The following is a 23,721-nucleotide window of genomic DNA, read 5'->3' as shown; positions in this document are numbered from 1 at the left end:
ATTTGCGTTAATCGCCGGCAATTAACGCAAATCGCCCAAGTGAGAACAGGCCCATATGATATTATAACAGTAGCACTTTAAAAAATAGCTAGCGCTTGAACGTTTTGCCGAAATCGCCAGGAAAACGCTCAGATGTGAACGGGGCGTAATGGATTACTGTTGCAATTAGAGATCTGTAGTGCGCTTCAGGCCTCTTTTAATGCTACTTTTTGAAACTTTAGCTCACGTCTCTCTCTCTGCATCTGAAAAAGTACCAAAAAAGTAGGCGACAAAGTATTTTATTGCTTTCTGGTGGCTTAAAAGGCATTTTAATAATATTGTGTGAAAATATCACCTAGGAGAAAACTTACGGGAAAAAGTTAATTTAACATGGGCCAGTGAAAGTTAATCTCTTGTCAGGTTGTGCCCATTGCCCAGTAGTCTGGTCAGGCAATGTCTGCGGTAATTTACATCACTAGTCAGTAATTTTACTTTTAGTGTTTTTAGTCCGGTAATAGGTTCATTGAATTGGTGTTTGAGAAGATGTTCGATACATTCTCCTGTTTGCTGCATTAGCAAATGCAATAATGCTCAGTGAACTTGACACTATTATTGGGGGGTATCTGGACTTCCTTATTTTTTTGTAGCAAGGCATAGACTTTCATTTTACATTTGCAGCCAAATACTTGTTATCTTGTATGCTATATAAACCTGGATGCAGCACAATCAAATGCAAAATAATATGTTTTTTTTGTTTTTTTTACAATTTCAAGTGCAGCATCTGATATAACAGCATTGTATATAGATGAAAATATACCATGTGAATCAGTGGCGTAGCTAAGGAGCTGTGGGCCCCGTTGCAAGTTTTACAACCGGGCCCCCAAGCACTCTATACATAACAATTGATGCGGCTCACCAAAACCTGCCAATGGCAACTACAGTGTCAGAGGTGGAAGAAGGGAATAGGGAGCAGTTTGTTAATGATCACTACTATTCAAAGTATCTATAGAAGTGATTATTATGAGCACAGGACCAATAGAGAGCTAATACTGAAGTTCAGGGAGGGCCTTTCGGGGCCCCTCTGGCCCAAGGGCCCCGATGCGGTCGCAACCTTTGCAACCCCTATTGCTACGCCCCTGATGTGAATTAGCTCATGTACAAAATGAGAAATACAATTTGTTTAGGCTTAAAATTAGACAGTTGGGATATAAAGTGTTCATTATTATAATTCCCTTGTGTACGGCTTACTTATCTTTCTAAAGCTTAGTGACATTAATGTGTTTATGTTGCAATAATAACCAAGCATAAAAACCCTGGTATATAATATTACCTTTATTTTATTTTTCAGACTGTCTACAAGTCCTGGCTGTGTTCCCAGTATTTTCAAGTTACACAATTTGAATGCAGTAGCAAAATTCCTTGCAAGCAATACTGTTTGGAGGTTCAAACCCGGTGTCCATTTATATTACCAGACAATGACGATGTCGTCTATGGTGGACTATCAAGTTTCATCTGTACAGGTAAGATACATGAAAATAATAAAAATACTACTCTACCAAGCACAGCACGTGGTTTCGGCGCACGGTGCTTAGCAGTGGGAAATGTATTCCTATTGGTCTATATGATACACTAGACAAGGACAGACCTCCTGTATAACTGAATAGACTGTAACCAAAAATATGCTAGTGCTTACCAGGGTAAATGAAATGTATTTACTTTTTTTTAACAAGGTAACACAAAGTTCTATTGAGAAAACAGTATAAGCCCCACCGAAAGGAAGCATAATGCAACCATAAGGGCCCTTTCACACCAGAGGCTAGTTTCGGCGTTTTACAGCCAAGACCATAGTTGCCATTTTCCAAGGTAAAATGAAAGTTCATAGACTTTCATTTTACCTTTCACACCTAAAGCATCTTTTTTGGGCGTTGCGTTTTGAAGCTCCCGAAGCTTTTTCAGGGCTGTTTACAGCCGAAGTTGGCTGTTGGCGTTTCAATGATAGTCAATGGAAAACGCCAATTTCAGCGTTTTCAAAGCGTTTTCAAAGCGTTTTAAAGCTGACTTATTCACTTATTTTTATAGGAAAAAAAGGACGTTTTCATATGAGCTGTACAACGCTTTGAAAACGCTTTGAAAACGCTATGTATTGGCGTTAAGCAAAAGGCTGAGTTTCAGCCTTTTCTACCGCAGCCTCTAGTGTGAAAGAGCCCTTATGTTCATTAACAGTAATTAGAGCTACAGGTAGTCTCCAATTAAAGAATAAGACAGGCGGGGGCGGAGCCTGCTATGCCCGCGTGAAGACGTCTTCCAAGAGGGCTCCTGTTCCCACTCGCCTAAATTGAGCTAAAAAGACACCTACACTCCTGATTGTGCGGTCTCAAACGATGTCCAGGAGATCTAAGAAGGCCCAGGACACATCCCCGCTACACAAAACTTCAAAAGCCAAGCAACCCTCGGTACTGCAGCTCCTGACGAGAAACTCGGCAACACAAACACCAGCCAAGATGGCCGCCGCTGCCTCCTCCACGGCGCCATCGCAGCAGCCAGCAGAAGCAGACTCCGCCACAACCAAGTCTCTAAATGAGATAAAAGATTACCTGCATAGCCTCGCTACAAAAGAGGATCTCTCTGACCTCGCCGACCGCATCAACTCGGCCACCCGGGCAGAACTACAGGGGATCCAGGAGACCTTAGAGGAACATGGCGGGAGAATACATGCGCTTGAGGCAGAGTCCGCAGCCATGCGAGCGGAACTAACAGCTATGAAAGTGGAGCTCCAGGAGGTGACGGCGGAGAAGAAGCAACAGGCGGCTACTAATTCGCTGCTAAGAACGGGGCTCGAAGATTTACAAAATAGGAGCCGCAGAAACAATATTCGCGTACGAGGCCTCACAGAGGAGGTCCTGCCTCAGCAACTGGGCGCAGCTCTCTCGACCATTTTCAACAACCTCCTAGAGCATCCAGATGGCCCGGAGATTAAATTTGATAGGGCACACAGGGCCCTACGACCCAAACCAGCGGAAGATGAGCCGCCCAGAGACGTCATCTGCAGGCTGCATCACTACAGCACCAAAGAGGCAATCATGGTAGCAGCACGACAGGCAAATAGCATTGAGTACAACGGCAGTCAAGTTTCCCTATACCAGGACCTGGCACCAAGCACACTAGCGCAGAGAAAAGCGCTTCAACCTCTGCTAAAGGTACTGAGGGAACAGGGAGCGACATATGACTGGGGTTTCCCCTTCCAGCTACACATTAAGAAGGATGACCAAAACTTCTCCCTGAAACTTCCGTCGGAGCTCCCGGAGCTGTTCCAGAAGCTGAGTATCCCTGCCGTGGAGCTACCAGAGTGGCAGCCGGAAAAAATGCTGCTAGGCCTACCGCAAAGAGTGAAGCGCCGGAGAAACGGGTCTTGAAACCCACAACCGGAGGTGCACTAACTAATGAGAGTTAGTCCTGAAGTACTCCCCTGGACTCACAGATAAGTACCTGGGCGTCTCGCCCCCCCCCCCCCCCAAATAAAATAACATTTTATTTACTCAAATTTTGCTAGACTCCCCCCCTGTGTGCTAATGGGACATAGATGCTCCTTCTATTTCTTTCTCTTCAAGACGCACAAGTCGGTTTTCATTAACTCATATCTGAGAGGCGAGAGAAGCGGGAAATGTACCTGACATGGGGGGGTGAGAGGGCTCTTTTCCGAATAGGGTGGGGGGGGGACCGCTATGGAAGGCCCGTAAGATCCAGGACTGTCTTCCTTCCTGGTCCTGACTAGGCCACTACTGCAAGAAATATTTCATACACGGTTCCTGACCCTCTCTGATAGCCAAAAGATGCGCCCGCAGTACAATAAGGCCTGCTTATTTCTGTGCAGTCAATCACCGCTGATTTTATTGCAGGATGCTGCTTTTCAGCTAACTTTATGAGCCTCTATGATGCAATTTACCCTAATCTGTATGTCTTTATATGAACTTTTGCCTACAAAAGCTGTATACAGTATAGATATATAGATATATGTATATGTGATGTCTAAGCTTACAATGAACGCTAGTTTTAGACAGACGGGCAGGTATCAGGGTGGGTTCCTCCTCACACTAGATCTCCTAGCAGAGGGTTTTACTGGGAATAAGTCATATTTCCCTATGCAGACACCTCACGGGGAGGACATTCTACTGCCCGTGGACCCATCTGAGATCTGTTTATTACTCGCGGTGGGGCCTGCGGCAGTGGTCTGTCATCCGGGTGGGTATACCGAACACTGTAGATAACTGGAGAGCCGGAGTGGGGTCTCCAATACGGGAGGCCAGGAGGTCATACGCCCCGCCCCTTCAAACTCGGTTCCAGCAGAGAGGAGCCTACCCTCACTTTGGTTTGTGTTAACCTGGGAATACGGGTCCCAGGGGATACATAGGGGGGCCAGAATAGCTACTCATACGAAGGGCTTTGTGTGGTGTCTAGGGGAGGATTAGAAGGACACACCTTTAAAGGAGTCAACTGTATTTTGTATTTAAAAGTTAAAATGGCGAGTGGGAGGGGAGATCCCGGTCTCACGTTTGAGGTATGGTATCTCACATCCCACATAGGTACACCCTGCAAGACAGGGGTATGTTCGTAGCGAAAGCTTATGTTGTAGTTTTCTTCATGTTGAAGACAAGGATCTGGTTACAAAATCCCATTTTACTGTATGTTTGTTTACATGGGGTTAATATGTTAGGGTTTCCTCTGGACGTAGCTCTAGGTGATAAGCAAGACAGAAACACATTAAAATGGCTCATATGAAAGTTATTTCCATTAATTCAAAGGGTCTTAATATCCCCGAGAAGAGAAGAATACTGCTAACAGACATATGGAAGCAGAAAGCACACATAGTTATGGTACAAGAGACACATTTCAGGGAAGGTAACCATCCCACCTTAAAAGATAAGCACTTCCCTATTTCATATCTCAGCTCCTCTCCAACATCTAATACTAAAGGCACAGCAGTGCTGATTGCTGGCACACTCCCCTTCACTGAAATTGACGTCAGAAGAGATAAGCAGGGTAGATTTGTCCTGGTGAAAGGGTTCATAAAAGACCAAAAATATACTCTGGGCTCAGTCTACGCCCCTAATGAAGACCAAGATAAGTTTATGATGAAATTTCTTTCAGAGCTGGAGAATTTCATGGAGGGCAGTGTCATTATTAGAGGGGACCTGAATGTGGCACTAAACCCGCAGACAGATACCTCACATGGCAAATCCGCAGTGGCACACGCAAAACTAAATAGAATTAAAAGGGCACTCCACGAGAGACAATTGGTGGACGTATGGAGGGTTACACACCCGGACGCAAGAGATTACACATACTATTCAAACGTACATAACGTCTACACAAGAATCGATTATATCCTTCTCTCACATAATCTCCTGTCTGAACATGTAGCGGCGGACATTGGCATCATTTCATACTCGGACCACGCGCCAGTAAGCGCAGTTCTTAACTGCAAATCCAAAAGAGAGAAACCCCTTTCATGGAGGCTAAATGTCACCATGTTGCAAGATGACTGTGTTAGAGAGGCGGTAAAAGAACAAATACGAGACTACTTTCATCTCAATGACGTCCAGGGTGTGTCCCCCTCCATTGTATGGGAGGCACATAAGTGTGTGTTACGAGGCTTTTTGATAGGACTGGGGGCGAAACGCAAGAGAGAGAGAGAGGCACTAAATCAAGGGCTATACTGCAGGAAATACGCAACCTTGAGTGCAAACACAAAAACAGCCCTGGGGGAGATATCCTGATACAGCTTCAGACAGCAAGAAATAAACTCAATGTCATGTTAAAAGAAAACGCCAAGCAGGCAGCCAGGAGATGTCAGCATCTCTTTTACATGCATGGCAACAAATCTGGAAGGCTACTCGCTAGAGCGCTTAAACAGCAGCAACAGCGTACGTATGTAGCTCAGGGTATTGATAAGAAAGGCACTAAACATCACAAAAGTGAAGACATAGCTAACACTTTCAAGGATTTCTATCATAACCTTTACAACTTAATGATGCCCCATAGCGAAAACCTTAAAGCTCCCTCTTTAGAGGAGATTAACATTTATCTGAATCAGGCTGATATGGCTAAATTAAACCCCGAGGTGAAGCAGGCACTAGATGAACCCTTCACAGAGGAATAAATACTAGGGGTGATTGCGGAGATGAAATCGGGGAAGGCTCCAGGGCCAGATGGCCTTACAGCAGAATATTATAAAAAATTTAAAGGGGTTCTGATCTCCCACCTTTGTAAGACCTTTAATGCACTGGCTGCAGAAGAGGAAACAATTAAGTTCCCCCAGCAAACCTTAGAATCGCATATAACAGTTATTGCTAAACCAAATAAGGATCCTACAGCTTGCAGTAGCTATAGACCGATCTCTTTACTAAATTTACACTTAAAAATCTTCGCAAAGGTGCTAGCAAATCGACTGGCTGAACATATGGGACATTTGGTAAATTGGGATCAGGTGGGTTTTATCCCAAACAGAGAGGCCAGAGACAACACTATCAGGGCCCTGGACCTGCTCCAGCTCTCGCGGTCGGAGGGGAAGCCTTGCATGTTATTATCCACGGACGCTGAGAAGGCCTTCGACCGCGTGGGCTGGGGATGGTTGAGGGCTGTTCTGAGACATATAAACCTAGGTGACAGAATGTTACGCTGTATAGATTCTCTATACGATACACCCCTAGCAAGAATAAAAGTCAATGGCATCTTGTCGGAACCGTTGCACATCAACAATGGCACTAGGCAGGGCTGTCCCCTCTCTCCCCTTATTTTTGCGCTGGCCCTGGAGCCTTTCCTATGCCATATCAGAAACAACCCCTCAATCTTAGGTTTAGCTACAGGAGATACCGAACACAAAATTGCCGCCTATGCGGACGACCTCCTCATTGCCAAATTTAATGACGGAGTTTCGACGCTTTGGGAAGCTGTCTTTTTTTAAAATAAACTTCGACAAGTCAGAGGCCCTTAATGTTGGCCTCCCAGAGGAACAGGTTACCCTTATCAAACACAATTTCCCCTTTAAATGGAACCCTACCTCACTAAAATATCTGGGGACAAATATCACAAGCTCCCTCAGGGCTGTTTTTCATCTAAATTTCCCACAAATTCTATCAACGCTGTCAGCAGACTTACAACGCTGGGACTTACCTCAGATCTCCTGGATAGGGAGAATAGCAGTGATAAAAATGAACATCATGCCGCGACTGCTGTACCTTTTTCAGACCCTCCCCGTCAGGATTCCTCTCTCATACTTGCGAAAAGCCCAGCAGTCTTTTAACAGATATGTCTGGAAGGGGAAACCTCCTCGCCTACGAAAAGAAATCTTATACTGCCCCAAAAGTGAAGGTGGCCTGGCCGTCCCGAGTGTAGAAAGATACTACCATGCCTCTATACTAACTAGAATTATAGACTGGAACAGACATAGCTTTACTAAACAATGGGTGAACTTAGAAAAAAACCTTTCTCACTATTCACTTACAGATCTAGTCTGGATGCATCAAAAACCATCTACAGAATGGCAACTCCCCCCCCTGCCGAATGCCACTTTAAGTACTTTCCGTAAAGCAAATATCTCGTGCCTCCTTGCACCTCACCCATCACCTCTACTTCCACTCACCGATAACCCCAACATAGGACAGGAAGGCCTGGGACACAATAGACGTATTAGGGAAAGCACTAGGAAACTGAGATTTTCAGATATATGCTTCTTGGGACAATGGGCAACCTTAGTTGAGCTTAGACAGAAATCACAGGTGGCGGACATAAGATGGTGGGAATACTTCCAGTATAGGCACTACTTAATGAGAAATAACATAAACCCCACAAAGTTAAGACAGCAAACCGAATTTGAGGATTTATGCACAGCAGAGGGTCCCAGTAGTAAAACGCTGTCCAGAATTTATGGGATAATAGCCTCCCTGAGCATACCAGATCTCTCTTTCCTCCACACGTGGGAGACGGACTTAGGTACATCTTTCGCCTCACATCAAAAAACTAGAATGTGTATATTCGCCCATAAATCTACAAGAACTGTTGGCTTGCAGGAGATGAATTACAAAATACTAACCCAGTGGTATTTTACCCCATTCAAACTTAACAAAATTTATCCGGACACCTCTGACTCCTGCTGGAGATGTGGCCAATCCATAGGCACGCTATTACACATTCTGTGGGCCTGCCCCCTGCTTGCAGATTACTGGAAAACCATAGAAAGGTTAATAAAAACTGTCACAGACAGAAATACTCCATTTATTCCGGAGTTCTATCTCCTGCACCTCAACAGTTGGACCATGAAACAATATAAAAAATCGGTGGTATGCCATATACTAAATGCTGCGAAACGCCTAATAATGCGAAAGTGGAAACAGACAGTGGTACCAGGGATGGAGGAATTAGTAAAAGAAATCGATGAGACACAATATATGGAGGAGCTCTCCTATATCGCATTCGACAAGCATGAGATATATAAAAAAAACCTGGTCGTTTTGGACATACTTCAGACATTCTGAAGACTTTATTAAGGTTCTCCAAGGCTAATACGTTAACCAGATGTCACAAAAGATGGGGGGATTTTGGACCTAACATGGATGTAAGCCCTTTGAATTGCACAAATTGTGTTTACTACACTCACCAGGTCTCGCACTATTTAGATACGTCCGGCTCCTGGAGCTGCGTCCAGAGGAAAAGGGGGGGGAGGTTGGGGAGGGGAAATTTAAAAACAAAGTTTGGTATGGATAAGCTGCCTTGATCAAAGAGTATATTATGCCTTATTTAATGATATTTCAGGTACTTGACAAGCTATATGTTATTTGGCCACTGGAGAAATAGCTACTACCTATTCCGCTAAATTACTGATTAGACTTTCGATTTGGTTGTATGTGAAAGACTTACCTGCATAATACGCTCCTGGAGAACTTCCTTATATATGTGCAAATTCTTACTGTATTTTGTTTATGCCTTCTTTATAAATAAAGAATATATATTAAAAAAAAAGAATAAGTCAGGGACTGTAGGTTTGTTCTTATTCACTGGGCCATCTCTGTCCCCTGTACCTCCTTTGGTCCCCCCTTGTTCCTCCAGTGTACCCCCTGTGTCACTTTGTTTTCCCTGTACCTTCAGCGTCCCCATCTGTCCCACCTCTATTCCTCCACCCACTGTGTCACCTTTACCTCCACTGTGCCCTTCCACTGTGCTTACTTACCCACTGGAGCAGAAGGTGGGAAATACAATGAAAACAATAATATGTGAGCACTTGGCTGTACATAAGAAATACAAAAAAGTATCTGAAGGATTTGTTGCAACTGCGTCACACCTTCCACAACCTCAGAGCAAAAAGATCCAATAATTTGACCACCCCTAGAGTTCAACTAAAAACCTTTGGAGCCAGAGCCTTCTGTCATACTGCCCCTACTCTGTGTAGTGCCTTGCCAAAAGCAATCAAGACAGCTCCAACCCTGGACACGTTTAAATCAAAACTGAAAAGCCACCTGTTTAGTCTGGCATTTATGATCACATAATATTTCCCCTGTACACACCACTATGAGATCACCACTGATCTGAGACAAGCTTATGTGCTTTGGGTCCTACAGGAAAAAAGCGCTTTACAAATGTTTTGTTGTTGTTGAAAAAGACAAACAACAATTTCCTTAATAACAGTGGTGAGACACCTAGTGGCTAAACTGCAATATAGCATATTGCTACAGAAACTGGATCACAGAATTGTGTTAAAATTTTTAAAATGTGTATACAGAGCTCGGAACTCACTATACAGTGTAGTGTATCGCACTGAGTTTAAAGAGACACTGAAGCGAAAAATAAAATAAAAATGTGATATAATGAATTGGTTGTGTAGTACGGATAATTACAAGAACATAAGTGGCAATAAAGTATTCTCAAATTTTTATTTTCAGTTATACAGCTTTTTTTTTTATAACATTGCATCATTCTCTAATATTTGCAGTTTACACACTACTCAGCATTCTAAATGTTTTTTACAGAACAGGCAGTGAACTTTTGACCTGACCTGTCCTGAACTGTTCTCTGTAAAAGAAAAAACAATACAGTTAAGAACAGAACCTTCAGAACACAGAGCTCTCTGCAACTTTGAAAGTCGTGGAGCTCAATGGCAATTTGCATAGATAACAATTGGAGTTTATTAACTCTTCCTGTACTGGAAACAACATTAGACTTATGTTTCTGCTCCTAATGCTTTATGTCTTAGCTGTACTACACATACAAATCATTATATCAAAAAATTTGCTTCAGTGTCTCTTTAAAAAATATTTTTTCTCCGATTTTTTTTAAAAATAAAATTTCTCAAAAACTACAAGGTCTTTTTTTTTGCCACAGAACTGGTTGTTTGTATTAGCAGGTCTTTTGCAAGTTGGGGTGTTCGTATAAGTCGGGGACTACCTGTATATATTATATGGTTTTGTGACAGCAATGTGCTGAATGCTTGACCTGTCTTCAAGCAGAAAGTAAACCACCATGACCATATTAATGCCTCTGATAATAATGCCATGTATGCAATTATGTAATACAGTGTAACTGATTAATTGTACCTTCTAGCCCTGTGAGGCTCAAAAACTCCATGTCCAGCAACTTCTAAAGGGGCCCATACACCTAACGATTTTTCCGCCGATATATGGCCAATTCGATCCGCACAAACGATCGATTTCCGTCTGAAATCGATGGTCCCTGTCGATTCCCGTCAATCCGTCCGTGCGGAAGATTTTTCTCGATCACCGGCGGGTCGGGAGTGCGTCGATAGCGGCGTTCGAATGCCCGACGACCGACGCAATACAGCAGGTATACATTACCTGTTCCGGCGCGAGTCCCCTGGTCCCAGCTGTCTTCTTTCCGCGCTGGGTTCCTGACTGGCTGCAGCTACACAGAACTTTCTGTCCCGGCAGGAAGTTTAAATAGTAGAGAGCCCTCTACTGTTTAAACTTCCCCTGGACAGGAAGTTCAGTAGCTGCAGGAACGGTCTGGAGCCCGGAGTGGAGAAGAAGACAGCTGGGACCAGGGGACTCGTGCCGGCTGGAACAGGTAATGTATGGGGGGGGGGGGGGGGGGTGGGGCGGCAGCAGCGGCAGCTCCATAGAGTGTGATCGGTTTCAGGCTGAAATCGATTCAAAATTTGTTTGCAGTAAAGGTGGCCATACGATCCCTCTCTGATCAGATGCTATCAGAGAGGGATCTATCTGTTGGTCAAATCTGATGCCAAATCGACCAGTGTATGGCCATCTTAAGGCATCAGTCTCTTTTAAGCTTTTTCACCATTATTAATTCAAGGTGAAGTATGCATTTCCATGGCTGTAGAAAGATTTAGAGCTATGGATATAGAGAAATTAAAACTTTGCATGTTTAGGCATGTTTGAATATTCTTATTTTTCAGAACATTTTCAGAATTCTAAAATTCTGCTTTACCATGATAAAAAGCATTAAGGTCAAATGGGGAAGTATGATGCCTTAGGCTACTTGCACACCAAGACGTTGCGTTAGGTGCTATGTTAAGGTCGCATAACGTGCATGGTGGTGCGGAAGAGGATGGTAGAGTGAGCCGCGTTAGGCGGCTCTATCCGTATAAGGTCTCCCAGAGTGGCGCTGATTGGCCGGCGGGACCACGTGATGCGGAGCGAGACACTCCGTATCACGTGGTCCCGCCGGCCAATAAGCGGCCACCAGTGCAGTGAATATTAAGTAGCCATGTGCGCGGCTACTGTAGCTGCATCTCCCCGCCTCCTCTCCGCCCCCCACTGAGCATGTGCAAACAGTCTAACGCGGCTATAGCCGCTCTGACGCCGTAGCATGCTGCACTTTCGGCTGAACGTGCAGCGTTACATGTAACACAACGTGGGCTGTGTGAACAGCCCACTTGTGTTACATTGCTGTGCGTTGGGGGAGCGTTACAGGCGCACTAATGTGCGCCTGTAACGTCTTAGTTTGTAAGCAGCCTTAAAGTGTAACTGTCAGGCATAAAATCAGAAATCAATTCTTTACTTTTATCTGGTAAACAAGTAATAAGAATGCTAACCAGGCAATCCAAAAGTTAAAATCACTATTACTTTTCTTGTTGATAAATGATAATTCCCCAGTTTACCTGACTCTTATTTGGTACACACAAAATTTGGTACACAAAAAGGAAGTTGCAGGGCATGCTGGGTTGTCATCTTTTGCTTCTCTACTTCTACTTTTCTACTAGAGAAGCAAAAAAGGACAACCCAGTATGCCCTGCAACTTCCTTTTTGTGTACCAAATTTTTTGTGTACCAAATAAGAGTCAGGTAAACTGGGGAATTATCATTCATCAACAAGAAAAATAATAGTTATATTAACTTTTGGATTGCCTGATTAGCATCCGTATTACTTGTTTACCAGATAAAAATAAAGAATTGATTTTTGATTTTATGCCCGACAGTTACACTTTAAAGTGGAATGAAGCCCATCATTTCTTCTTTGCTCTAAAAAAATTATTTACAGCATAAAATATACTAACACAATTTTTTTCTTTAGTAAAACAGCATTCAAAGGGTTAAATCACAGAACTGACTTTTTTTTCCTGCAGGGGCAGCCGCATTCGAACTGGTGATAACCTTATCTTGTGTTACATTCTTCAATTGATAAAATTAAGTAAACAATCTCTGACTGTGCAGAAACTTCTGCTAATGAGTCCTGAACTGAAACACTGCTCAGAAATCCTTACTGGCTGCATTTACAAAAGGAATACAACAGTTATGAATAAAATGCACCAGCAGCTTTTAAAGTAAATAAACTGAACTTTGGGAACTTATAATTTCTAATTGAATAATAATACTTGTGCACAAAAGCAAATATGATAATTGTATGGGTTATAAAAAGTAAGAAACACATTTTTATTGAATATTTTGTCAGAGTTTAAAACCGCTTTAAGAGCACCAGAAAGGGTTTAAGATCCTTTTTAAAGAGTCCTAAACCTTCCTTCTCCACTTGGAATTTTGGAGTGGCCAATTTCTATAATCCTGTAATTCTAATTCTATCATCCCATTATACCAAAATCGAATCTCACAGGTGAAACTCGAAAAATTAGGATATTGTGCAAAAGTCCATTTATTTCAGTAATTCAACTTAAAAGGTGAAACTAATACATTAAATAGGAACCCGTTGCAGGTGTTTTGTATTAATTAGCTGATTAGAATCTGACACTTTGAGAAATAGAATATTGAACATTTTCACAATATTTTAATGGTCTGAGATCTTTATATTGGGTTCTTCATAAGATGTAAAGCCATAACCATCAAAATTATAACAAATAAGGCTTGAAATATCTCACTTTACATGTAAAGACTAGAGTCTATTTACTATATTAGGTTCACCTTTTAAGCTGAATTACTGAAATTAGAGAGACTTTTGCATGATATTCTAATTTTACGTGTTTCAGCTGTATATATTTTGTGTGATTGTTTGGCAAAAGCGATCCCTAATCTTATGCTGAGAATACACGAAATAGATGGTTTGATTAGATAATTTCCTACATGTCCGATCTCCCTTTCGATTCTTTCGCCGCTCGATTTCTGATAGAAGTGAATGGAAAAAGATAAGAAAAACGAGCGGAACATTAGAGAATCGACTGCAGAATCGAGCGGCAAAAACGATCGAGAGGAGAAACGCACGGCAGAAACGAACTTTGTATTCCCGGCATAAATGCCATGTATCTGAGATTTGTGATAAATGGAAGTGATGCCACATGCATGCCTTCTGTTTTAAGACGCTCTTGATGTTCTTATTTTATTTTCTTTGTAGTAAGGTTTGCAAAATTTCAATAAGATATGCAAACACCCCCATCTTGTGGCTAGAGTGGGGATTTACAAGTCATATCAGGTTAATCATATATTTTTAACATTATCACAATCAGCAACAGAAATTGTCCACTGAACTGCACTTCTGTTCTGTTTATTGTTGCCCAAATAAACATAAGTACAGCTGAAGTGGTCTATATGTACATAATTCTGTAGGTCCATTATCTAAATAACGTTGGAGTCTTAAAGAAAAAAAGACTAGTGGTTTATTTTAGTATCCTGGGAAGACCTTGAGATTTCTGAGGAACGTGCAAAATGAGGGGAAATATGTACATGAATAGGAGTACATGTATGTGACTGCTGGGGCAACTCTTTAAAGATTTAAAGGGAACCAGAGAGGAACGGGGGGGGTGAAAAAAGGAAAAGATTTCATACATACCTGGGGCTTCTTCCAGCCCCATAAGCCTGAATCGCTCCCACGCCGCCGTCCTCAGCTTCCTGGATCCGCCGGTACTGGGCCCGTCACTTCCGGCGGACGCTGCCAATTGTCCGCATCACAGGGGCTCCCTCCATACACGTACGCATGCGGCTGTGCAGTAGGCAGCCACATGCGTATCTGTATGGAGAGAGCACCCTGTGATGCAGAGAATTGGCCGCGTCCGCCGGTCGACTCGCCGACTCGCGGCAATGATGGGACCCGGTGGCGGCAGATCCAGGCAGCGGAGGACGGCGGCGTGGGTGCGATCCGTGCGTATGGGGCTGGAGGAAGCCCCAGGTATGTATGTGTCATTCTCTCTGGTTCCCTAATAGCACAACGGCTAAAGTCTGGCACACACCTTTAACTTTGATTGGGCAATCACTGACCATTTTTTACACTGTGTTTAGCTAAACAAGGTATTATTCAAAAGTATTCAAAATCTGTTGGTCGTCATACTACATGAAGGTGGTAAAATCATTGACCCAATCAAAAGTGAAGGTGTGTACCAGGTTTAGGGCTCATTTATGACAGAGACACTTTACATTGGCAGAGCATAATTTGCTTTATGTTCCAAAGTATTTTTCTAATACCTTGATTTGTGCACAGCGTCAGCAGCACCCCAAGAAATGTCAGCCAAATTAACCAGTTCATCACTGAGGAGTTTTTCCTTTATGGACCAGAGCAATTTTCACATTTCAGCGCTCATCCCAATAACTTTAAAGCTACTTATCACAACAAAATGATCTATACCTTGTTTGTTTTCGCCAACAATTAAGCTTTATTTGGGTGGTATATTTTGCTACGAATTATTTTATGAAAAATGCATTTTAATAGAAATGATAGAAAAAAATGGAAAAAATAATTATTCTCAGTTTTCTGCAATTTAAGTTTTAAAATAATACATGCTATCATAATTAAAACCCACCAATTTTATTTGCCCATTTGTCCCGCTTATTACACCATTTAAATTATGCTCCTATCACAATGTATGGCGACAATATTTTATTTGTAAATAAAGGTGTATTTTTTTATTTTTACGTCATCACTAATTATAAGCCCTTTTTTGCAAAAGTAACAGTAACTAAACAGTAACTAACCCTCATGACACACTGTACATATTAACCACTTCTGTGCCAGGGGGTGGTTTTGCTGATCGGTGCTGCGTGGGCTCTCCAGCCCGCAGCACCGATCAGCTAGCAGCCAGGGCGATCAGACTTCCCCCCTTTTTTCCCCACTAGGGGGATGTCCTGCTGAGGGGGTCTGATCGCCGCCGGCTGCTTGCACTTGCGGGAGGGGGGCTCTTCAAAGCCCCCCTCCGCAATGCTTCCTGGCCTCCGTCCCCTTCCCTCCCTCTCTCTCCCTCTGTGAGCGGCGCAGGACGGAGTTCCGTCCTGCGCCGGATAGGATAGGCTTCAGCCTATCAGGTGCCAGCGGTCCCCGGCCAATCAGAGGCCGGGGATCGCCGATCTCCTCTACGGCGCTGCTGCACAGCAGCGCCGTATATATGTAAACACCGGGGAAGATCTTCCCCGTGTGTTTACATTTACCCTGCGAGCCGCGATCGGCGGCTCGCAGGGTGTTCACTGAAACACGCTCTGTGAACTGACATGGAACAGCCGCTCATACGAGCGGCCGTTTCCATGCAATCCACTTCAGGATTCAGGGGCGTAGTTAAGCGTACGCCGAATCCTGAAGTAGTTAAAAAAAGTTGAGTCCCTAAGGTAACTATTTATGTATTTTTTTATGACATTTTTTTTTCAATTAAAGTGTTCTATTTTGGAAACTGTGAGAGGGAAGGTAAGGGGTTAATCAACGGGCTGTGTATGTTGGTGTAATTTTACTATTTGGCCACTAGATGTCATCTCAGTTTTTTTTTGATTGTGTGTATTTTACTGTATACACACGTTATAGGAAGTAACGTGTGTATGCTTTCACTTTTGGTTTAGTTAATGAAAACCCTATCTCATTGACATGTTTTCATTGGTCATTGGCAGTCAGATCAAGGAATGCGAAGTAGGTAGTACACATAGTACAGTATACATAATACAATAATGAAAATAAAGTAAAGTGGTAGAAAACAAGATACACAATGAAATGTGCGTCAGTTACATACAACAGAGTATGCAGTCAAGACTAACATATCATCTATTGATTGCAAGTCTTGCAACAACTAATAAAGCTAAGGCTTTAACACTGCAACAAGCAATTATTAGTAAACATAAAACATAACACATTTGGGGGGGAAATGATTTTTCTATACCCAAATATTTTGCTGGGAAATCTTAAACTGGTGAAATCTGAATTTGTTATAATTTAATTTGAAAACATCTATAGCTGAATACTAGCAGCCTCTACAAATCTTCTTACCTCAAGTGTAGAACATGAATATTATGCGGAGGCTTCAAGATTAAAGTGGACCCAAATGAAAAATACAAGATTTCAGAAATAAAATCTATTTTCTAAATTATAATAATAATAATAAATAGCAGCCTTTTTTCAGCTGCATGATGACAAATATACAATATTTTAGATTTATTGGAGGAACCCCTCCCTTCCTTTCATATTGCCGGGTCAGAATCCAGCAAACTGGTGGAGTAGGTAGTGTTCGGCATTGGAGGAATTGCTAATGGCTGCCACCTGTATAACCCTAGTTATGAAAAGAGAAGGGTGAAAAGCATGCACTGAAATGCTCATAGGCTTGAAGGAGTGTTTATTTATCTTTGTATGTTTCAGAGCAGTGGCGTAGCTAAGGAGTTGAGGGCCCCGATGCAAGTTTTACAATGGGGCCCCCCCAAGCACTCTATACATAACAATTGATATGGCGCACCAAAACCTGCCAATGGCAACTACAGTGTCAGAGGTGCAAGAAGGGGATGGGGAACAGTTTGTTAATAATTACCACTATTCAAAGTATCTATATAAGTGCTCATTGTCAGCACAGGATCAATAGAGAGCTAATACTGTAGTTGAGGGAGGGCCCTTCAGGGCCCCTCTGGCCCAAGGACCCCGATGCGGTTGCTACCTCTGCACCCCCTATTGCTACACCCCTGTGTCAGAGTGGTGCAACTAAATATTTTGAAACAAAAAATTGTTTGGTTTGGGTCTGCTTTAACCTCCTTGGCGGTAAGCCGCGCAGGAGGTTTTCTCCGGCCCTGCTGGGCCGATTTGTCTATTTTTTTTTTGCTGAACGCAGCTAGCACTTTGCTAGCTGCGTCAGCACACCGATCGCGCCCCCCACGCTCGATCGCCGCTATCCGTCGCGCCGTGCGCCCCCCCTCCAGACCCCATGCGCTGCCTGGCCAATCAGTGCCAGGCAGCGCCGAGGGTTGGCCCGGCACTCCCAATGACGTCCCGACGTCGCTGACGTCATCCCGACCCGTCGCCATGGCGACGGAGGAAACCCTCCAGGAAATCCCGTTCTTTGAACGGGATTTCCTGATCGAAGCGGGCGGGGGGATGCCGCTGAGCAGCGGCTATCATGTAGTGAGCCCTGGGCTCGCTACATGATATAATAAAAAAAACAAAAAAAAAACTGCTGCACTCCCTCCTGGCGGATTTTTTCATACCGCCAGGAGGGTTAACTATGCTGATGTTTTTGTATTAGTTACATCAATAATTACACATTTTTTACATTTTTGTTTAGTGCTCTGCTAGGACAAGAATGGGTAATGTGGCATAAACCATATGCGTGTATATATAGGAATTTTGGTTTGTTACAGTTATTCTGTCCTTAAGCAAATCATATATTTTTTTAACCTTCATCACTTAAAGGATTAGTGCAATGAGTAAATATGTCAGTTATTGTAAACATGAGAAGCCATTGAAACATCCTTGCAGCTTTCTGTCCCTCAGGCTAAGGCACATCCTCAGGCTGTTTCAGAAACACTGACATTTAGTCATGGGTGGCGCTACACTGGGGCATGCTGAGGCACTGGCCCCCATGGGAATCACTGTGCCACCCTGAGTGTCCTCCATCCCCGCTCACTAACATACAGTTAACTGTTTCCAGGCTCCAGTGAACAGGATAGGGCCTGTAAAAAAACTATCCATGTCAGCCTGAGTCTATGTAGGCGTGAAGTAAGTCAAGGATCTTATCTATTTGCCATAAATACCTCACAATCCTTTCAAGATCACTTGAAATTAATTAATGTATCTGGAGGACACATATATTTGCACACAAAAGAAACAATCTTACAAGATCACCAGATTCCTCTACATTATGATGTTACTCCTGCCCAGTGTTAAGTCACTATTTCACCCTGCTTACCACTACATGCTCTTTAAGGGTATGTTCACACTACAAGAGCTTTTTAAGCACTAGTGATTTTGAAAAGCTCTTGCTAATGCAATGCTATGGGGGATTTTTACACAATCACATTGCTACAGTGAAAACACACACATAGGATAACATTAGCAAGAACTTTTCTTTTAAAATCCCAAAGAGCTCACAAAAGTTCTTGTAGTGTGAACAAGCCCTTAGGGTCCTTTTACACTGCATCAGTTGCATTACAGAATAATTCTCCATGTCAACTCACTGCCCAGTGAGCCCATAAAATTCTATGGGTCAGTTCACAGTACTGCATTGTAACTGATCACATTATTCTAACTTGCTGCATGCAGGCTTTGAATTAACGTTAATGTCCAGTCTCCATTGCAGTTCACTCTCTTTATAACACGTGCATTTTGCAATGTGGACATCTAGCCATTATGCTGACAAGCAGTGTCCATACACATTGACTTGTTTTCAAATATCTCTCTGTTGTATATTATTTTAGTTTTTGTATACTATTGCATGTATTTGTTATCTGAAGTTACTTTAGTAATTTTACTGTTGATGCTACTCTTGTAAGTGTCATTTACTTTGAACAGTGCTATACGTGATAATGTAATTTACTTTGTTAAAACTTATAACTGGCTCCAAGCTTTTACATCCCCTTATAAATGGGGACCATGGTGCACAAACCACTTGCCCTCCCTTTTCCCCTCATTAACCTCCTTAGCGGTATGGACGCATTGTTACGTCCATTACCGCCGGAGGTCGCCGCTCAGGCCCTGCTGGGCCAATTTTTATCAAGTAAAAAGCAGCACACGAAGCCGGCACTTTGCCAGCCGCGTGTGCTACCTGATCGCTAGCAGCGGCGAAAGAGGGTCCCCCCAGCCGACGAGCCCTGCGCAGCCGGACCAATCAGTTCCAGCCAGCGCTAAGGGCTGGATCGGAGGCGGCTGACGTCAGGACGTCGGCTGACGTCCATGACGTCACTCTGCTCGTCACTATGGCGACGAGGTAAGCAAAACAAGGGAGGCTGCTCATTGCGGCCTTCCTTGTTAATTCTGATCGCCGGAGGCGATCGGAAGTAGGCTACAGGAGCACCCTCTAGTGGGCTTTCATGCAGCCAACTTTCAGTTGGCTGCATGAAATAGTTTTTTTTTTATTTAAAAAAAACCCTCCCGCAGCCGCCCTGGCGATCTTAATAGAACGCCAGGGAGGTTAAATCGACAGGGTCAGCCATACTATGCCAGGGGAAAAAAACACATATATAAGTCGATAACTATTTGTTCTACTTACATAACATATGTATTGTACTGCCCACATTTTGATTTCAGTGTATTTTATATAGCAAATAAAAATAAATCTGTTTCTGTCATTTGCCATCTTGATACCCTCCGACTGAAGCCAATCCTGATGTCATTACTTCCCTTACATTTTTTCCCCTAGAAACTGCACTGTCATAGCTAGCTTGCAGCTTGCTTTGTAAACATGTGAGCGCAGCAAGATCAGATTTCAGCAGCTTCACACTGAACTGCCCTCAGCCATTCAGTGAGAAGCAGGAATGTGGGAGGGATGATGGCAAGCTTCCTTCCCCTCAGCAATGTACGAAATAGAGCCAGGCTGACTGAGATAAGATTTATTACAGCAGAAACATTTCTGATTAGATTGGAGTGCTTGCAATACAGGGTAAGGCCGCATAATGAAAACAGTACAGTGGGTAAACTGAATTAGATTTTTTGGCTGACAATCCCTCTTTAAGACAGGTGCTGCTTGGTTCAAGCACACACCTCTGTTTCTCTTGAGCAGTAATCATCCTCCCTTTTTCCACTGTTAAAGAAGGTTATTTGATATGGTCTCTGTACTCTGTGTCATCCAGTTTGTTCATGTAGAAGGAGGCATGGATGCTATGCTGTGCAGAGGGTTGTGGATTGTATCATGGGAAGCAGTTTGGGGGGGTTTGTGGAAGGGAGCAGAGTCAGACATGAACTTAATCTCCCTCCAGTGTTTGGCTATGAAAGAAGTGCAAGGAGCAGGGCAGCTGCTATTGTCTACTGATGGGAACTGACTATACAAGAACACAGAAGAGTTTGGTAGGAGGACTTAATATATATATAAGCATATATATATATATATATAAGCACTCAATGAAATGCAGCTGTAATCATGCAGATCTACTAAAATAATTGTCTGCATCCTATGATTTTAAAACACAAGAAGCAGAGTGTGTTTCTTTATTGTGCCTGTCAACAAAGTATGTAACATGATAAACCACACTGTATGTATGATATCAGCTAGCCATGAACTTTTATTGTAATTTACAACCTGCTAGCTTAAAGCTGTTAATATGAAATAAGCATATGTAATCTTTCCTGTCTGTTACTAGTTATTTTTTATACTTCTACAATTTAACAAGAAAAGTAGAATTTCTCTTCCACTTTTGTTCAGAGTAAAAACTGTTAATGTAAAGTGGGTAGCACAGTGGCGTAGTGGTTAGCACTCTCACCTTGCAGCACTGGGTTCCTGGTTTAACCTCCCTGGCATTCTATTAAGATCGCCAGGGTGGCTGCGGGAGGGTTTTTTTTTAATTAAAAAAAACTATTACATGCAGCCAACTGAACGTTTGCTGCATGAAAGCCCACTAGAGGGCTCTCCCGATGCGTACTTCTGATCGCCTCCGGCAATCAGAAGTAACAAGGAAGGCCGCAATGAGCGGCCTTCCTTGTTTCACTTTCCTCGTCGCCATGGCGATGAGCGGAGTGACGTCATGGACGTCAGCCGACGTCCTGACGTCAGCCGCCTCCGATCCAGCCCTTAGCCCTGGCCGGAACTGTGTGTTCCGGCTGCGCTGGGCTCGGGCGGCTGGGGGGACCCTCTTTTGCCGCTGCACGCGGCGGAGCGCCACTGCACGCGGCGGATCGCTGTGCTGTGGCATGTGCACCTTTTTATTTGAATAAAATCGGCCCAGCAGGGCCTGAGCGGCACCCTCCGGCGGTAATGGACGAGCTGAGCTCGTCCAGACCGCTAAGGAGGTTAAATCACAGCCAGTGAACTATCTGCATGGAGTTGATATAGTCTCCCCGTGTTTGCATGGGTTTCCTCCGGGCATGCCGGGTTCCTCTCACAAACATACAGATAAGTTAATCAGCTCCTCCCTAACATTGTTAGTAGACTACAATGGACATATGACTATGGTAGGGATTAGATTGTGAGCTCCCTCTTAGGGACAGTTTGCAACAAAACTATATACTCTGTAAAGGGCTGTTGAAGATGTCAGCACTATATAAATACTACTAATAATAATAATAAGAATAATAATAATTAATAATAATTTAAATAATAATGGAAAATATTATTTCAGATTCCCTACCATGGATTTATGTGCAGAGAAAATTTCAGGTTAATTTACAAAGTTTCAAATAGGAAAAGGCATGCGTCTGAGTTTGTTGAAGTCGTCTGATCATTTTAAGTGTGTACGAAGAGTTGCAGTACTTCCTGCTCCATACAGTTAACTATAAATAGTGGGAATTTATGAGTTAATGGGCAGTCTGTCATTTAAAGAGTGCATCAGAAGAGTACTGATTCCATGGTTCCAACAGTATGCTGTTTATGGACGATATTACACATTAAGATTCTAGAAAATATTACACATTGGTAGCTGGCTGCAAACTGAAATAGAAGGATCATTTTAGTAAGAGTTAGTATACAAAATGATTTGTGTAGCATTGATAGCATTTCCCCCTTTCCATTGCAGGGCTGTATGAAAACTATCCAACCAATGCAGAACCAGAATGCTGTGATGTCAGATGGGAATTTTCAACAGACAACCAATCCAAAGGGACTAAAAAACCACATGATTCAATGTTGTGTCACAGGACGTCACTCACAGCGTCATCAGCATCCAGACTGTGCAACAGCAGACTTAAACTGTGTGTTCTTGTACTGATATTATTACATACCGTACTAGCAGTCTCAGCAGCACAAAACTCAACAGAACTGGGTTTTGAAAACATACGAATTTTGGAAGACCATTCAACAAATGAGGAATAGCATAAAGGAAATATTTCATTGGATAGACACTGCACTGGCCCACTCCAGCAAGACGCTACAGTCACATGTAATAGAAACGAGGTGCTTGTACCTTACAACCAATTTTTACAAGTTAGTCTGTGTAAAAATGTCAAGATGGGCCAGACTCCAGACTTCAAGGACAACATGGGACAGCTTTTTATTGAGTAAAAGGCTGTATGGTGACCTAAATTTCTCACACCATTTTATACACTGTGTTTTAATGTATGAATTTTTCTTTTTGTTTAATTTTGCACTTGTTAATACAGGATTTTATTTTTTGGGATGGTTTCTCAAAGCTATACTGAGTCTTTTCACTGTCTATATATTTCTAATCATCATACTCATCATTTATGTCCTGTCAGTTTCTACAATAATGGCAAAATGCTATGAATCCAAACATAGCAATCAATAACAGCAACAATATATTCTCTGCCCATTTGTAACATTGTTTTAGTCATCCCTTTAAAAAAACAAGAAAAAAAACATAAACAACCACACAAACAGCTTAGTTCAGACTGTGTTACTGTAAGCAATGCACCCGTAGTGTGCTGTGTTTATGTCATCTTTGGGTAAGCCAGCTGACTAAGCAAACTGTAGGCATAGGGCTGGAAGAAGGTACAAACAAGCTAGACAAATGCTCTTCATTAGGGTTTGGGCAGTTATCCCATTTTTACGTAAACCTATAACAAACTGTGTTGTTCCAGGTCACATTTGCGAAAAATAAAATGTCCAGTCTCTTTACTGGTCAGTTGAACAGGAGCAGCCTTTTGAATTCAGTATGTTGAACCAGTTAAGCTCAGTGAGTAATATAGTTGAAGGCCTTCACATTGGAGGTAACATTTTGGCATTCATTGTGAATTATATTTTAATTTCTGCTGTAGCTGCAGTACATTTTTTTGTTCTTATCAAACATAAATATATTTTGTTTACTATAGATATATATATATATAAGAATATGTCAAGATGGCAAGTCTTGCAATCAGAACCAATGAAACACTGAGGCCCATATGCAATTGATTTTTTCACCTGAGTTATCTCCTATGAGATAATTTTCATCTTCTCTTTAAACTAAATTTTGAGCATTTTACAATTGAAAAAGTACCCAAACGTTGGTGAAAAAGTACTATT

General features: G+C 42.6%; 1 protein-coding gene across 1 annotated transcript in view; it reads left to right on the top strand.

The window, feature by feature from the left end:
• NALF1 (NALCN channel auxiliary factor 1) overlaps positions 1 to 23,405 on the top strand; it is a 663,538-nt gene extending 640,133 nt beyond the window's left edge. Inside the window, exons 2-3 of the mRNA XM_068268017.1 lie at positions 1,328 to 1,499; positions 22,277 to 23,405. Coding sequence (XP_068124118.1) covers positions 1,328 to 1,499; positions 22,277 to 22,572 — 468 coding nt within the window. The 3' untranslated portion in view covers positions 22,573 to 23,405. The remainder of the gene's footprint in view (positions 1 to 1,327; positions 1,500 to 22,276) is intronic.
• Positions 23,406 to 23,721: the final 316 nt, after the last annotated feature.

This window comes from Hyperolius riggenbachi, chromosome 2, assembly GCF_040937935.1.
Source record: "Hyperolius riggenbachi isolate aHypRig1 chromosome 2, aHypRig1.pri, whole genome shotgun sequence".
NCBI lineage: Eukaryota > Metazoa > Chordata > Amphibia > Anura > Hyperoliidae > Hyperolius > Hyperolius riggenbachi.
This window is presented reverse-complemented; position numbering and strand designations above follow the sequence as displayed.